The sequence below is a fragment of the Priapulus caudatus genome, unplaced genomic scaffold (genome assembly GCF_000485595.1).
Source record: "Priapulus caudatus unplaced genomic scaffold, Priapulus_caudatus-5.0.1 Scaffold880, whole genome shotgun sequence".
NCBI classification, from domain to species: domain Eukaryota; kingdom Metazoa; phylum Priapulida; class Priapulimorpha; order Priapulimorphida; family Priapulidae; genus Priapulus; species Priapulus caudatus.
Genome location: NW_014577941.1, coordinates 105,003 through 107,262, shown reverse-complemented (window position 1 = coordinate 107,262; position 2,260 = coordinate 105,003). Strand labels below are relative to the sequence as shown.

Here is a 2,260-nt window from a genome sequence, read left to right as displayed (position 1 = left end):
CTCTCTCTCTCTCTCCAATCTCGTCTCCATCTCTCTCTGCATCTCTCTCTCTCTCTCTCTCGCATCTCTCTCTCTCTCTCTCTCTCTCTCTGCTCTCTCTCTCTCTCTCTCTCTATCTCTCTCTCTCTCTCTATCTCTCTCCTCTCTCTCTCTCTCTCTCTCTCTCTCTCTCTCTCTCTCTCTCTCTCCCTCTCCATCTCGCCTGGCCTGCTCGCCCCCATGGCATAGCGCGACAGCCGCATTAATGGTCGTGCGACATTAGCATAGATAAGAGCTCTTCCGTCGTGTGCGCATCATTTGCATACATTATCGACGTGATAAAAGTCGCCTGCTTATTGCGAGTGGCATATGAAGGCGTCTTCGATGAGTTAATCGGACACTTAGTCGACTGCCGTCATAATACGCGCTGCGTCTGCTTTGGCGTTTGCTGACGTCACGGAATGGCGGCGGAGGATAGGCGGGTGGTCGTGTTGCTGCACTATATGCGTGCGTGTTCGCGCTGTGAAAACGGTTCAAGTGTTTCCGTGTGCGTGTTGACATAGGAGAGCCGTAGTAAAATCGTATCCTAGGGGAAAGTTTTATCCCTCGTAGCCGAAAGAGGCTGCGTCCAGTTGCAAGGAATGCTCCAGTAAAGAAGCAATCTTGTCCGCCAAGAAAATATTGCTAGATATAATATATAACGTCTATGCTAGAGATAAGAGCCGTCTAAGCGTAAAGCCCATAAGGCGTAGTTGCAAGAAGCATGAATTTTACAATGAAGCCATATCCAGAAGAGATGCCCCATCCCAAGTAGTGAAACCCTATACAAAGAAAAATATGTAAAGAAAGGTCAATTAATGTGAGAAACTGTATGGTAGAAATGAACCCCTTTTCATTCGTAAAGCTCCGTTTAATAACAAGACCTTACAGAAAGATCGAATTATATAAAGAAATGTCCATTCACCTGAGAACTGTGCTCTAGTGATGAAATCCCTCTATCTGGGAAATTCTGTTCAGCACTAAAATCCTATCGCAGGATAAAGATATAAATAAAGATTTATTTGATGAACTCTGTTCTGGTAATAAAACCTACTCCTGCATTCCTAAAACAACCTTTTACAGATGTATTTAGCAGATTGAAAAAAAAATGCTAATAGAAGTTTCTATTATGGTACTCTTGATGTATGATGATATGTATATATAGGATATATGCTTAATATTTATTATTACATATTGCGATATTGCATATGAAATCTGCACGTGGTCTATCGCAGTGAATCCCCGACCATCGTGCTGAAGCCCTGCTGATCATGATTCCTCATGCACGCGTGTGTTTCTGCTGCTGCTGCAGGTTGCAGAAGAATGTGAAGGCTGCGAGCGACGTCGAGTATCCGGCGTACGGCGTGACGGGGCCGCACAAGGATGCCAAGCAGGCGGGCGGCGACCGCAAGCTGGCACAGAGCGCACAGATGTACCACTACCAGCATCAGAAGCAGCAGATGATTGCGCTCGAGAAGTGAGTAGCGGCGCCGCGAGCGCACGCACGCGCACGCACGCATGCACGCACGCACACACTGAGAGAAGAGAGAGAGACTGAATAGAGGAGGATAGAGAGAGAGATCAAGATGAGAGCGAATGAGGGGACAGACGAGAAGAGAGCATGTGAGAGAGAGATCGAGAGAGAGAGAGAGGTGTTGAGATGATTGATTGTAGGCATAGCGGCGGACGGACGCGTTGCCTGCTGGTGTGTGCAGCGGCGTAGGTGGTGTTGTGTGGGTGTGTGTGTGTGTGCGTGTGCGTGTGAGTGTGCGTGTGCGGTGCGTTGTGCGTGTGCGTGTGCGTGTGCCGTGTGCGTCGTGCGTGTGGCGTTGTAGCGTGCGTGCGTGCGTGCGTCGCGTGCGCGTTGTTGTGTGCGTTGCATTGATTGTAGGCATGCGCGGACGGACGCGTGGGTGCGTGCAGCGGCGCTGAGGTGGTGTGTGAGGGGGAGGATTAGTGTGCGTCTGTGTGTGACTGTGTGTGTGTGTGTGTGTGTGTCTGTGGGTTGGTGTGCGTGGGTGTGTGCGTGTGTGTGTGTGGTGTGTGTGGTGTATGTGTGTGCCATGTGTGTGTGTGTGATGTGTGTAGTTCGCGCGCGCAGCTGCGTGTGCTGTTGCCGTTGCGTGCGCGGTGTGCTGTGGTTGTGTGTGTGTGTATGTGTATATGCGTGTGTGTTCGTGTGTGTGTGTGTGTGTGTGTGTCACTTTGTCGTGTGTGGGCGTGTGTTGCGTGCGCTGTGGTT

At 50.0% G+C, this 2,260-nt stretch overlaps 1 protein-coding gene across 2 annotated transcripts in view; it reads left to right on the top strand.

Moving 5' to 3' along the window:
- LOC106814182 (neural proliferation differentiation and control protein 1-like) overlaps positions 1 to 2,260 on the top strand; it is a 41,690-nt gene that overhangs the window by 13,469 nt on the left and 25,961 nt on the right. For both annotated transcript variants that reach the window (XR_001394567.1, XM_014818481.1), the window contains exon 2: positions 1,331 to 1,495. Coding sequence is in view for 1 of the 2 variants with exons in the window: in XM_014818481.1 (XP_014673967.1) it covers positions 1,331 to 1,495 (165 nt within the window). In the remaining variant the exon portion in view is untranslated. The remainder of the gene's footprint in view (positions 1 to 1,330; positions 1,496 to 2,260) is intronic.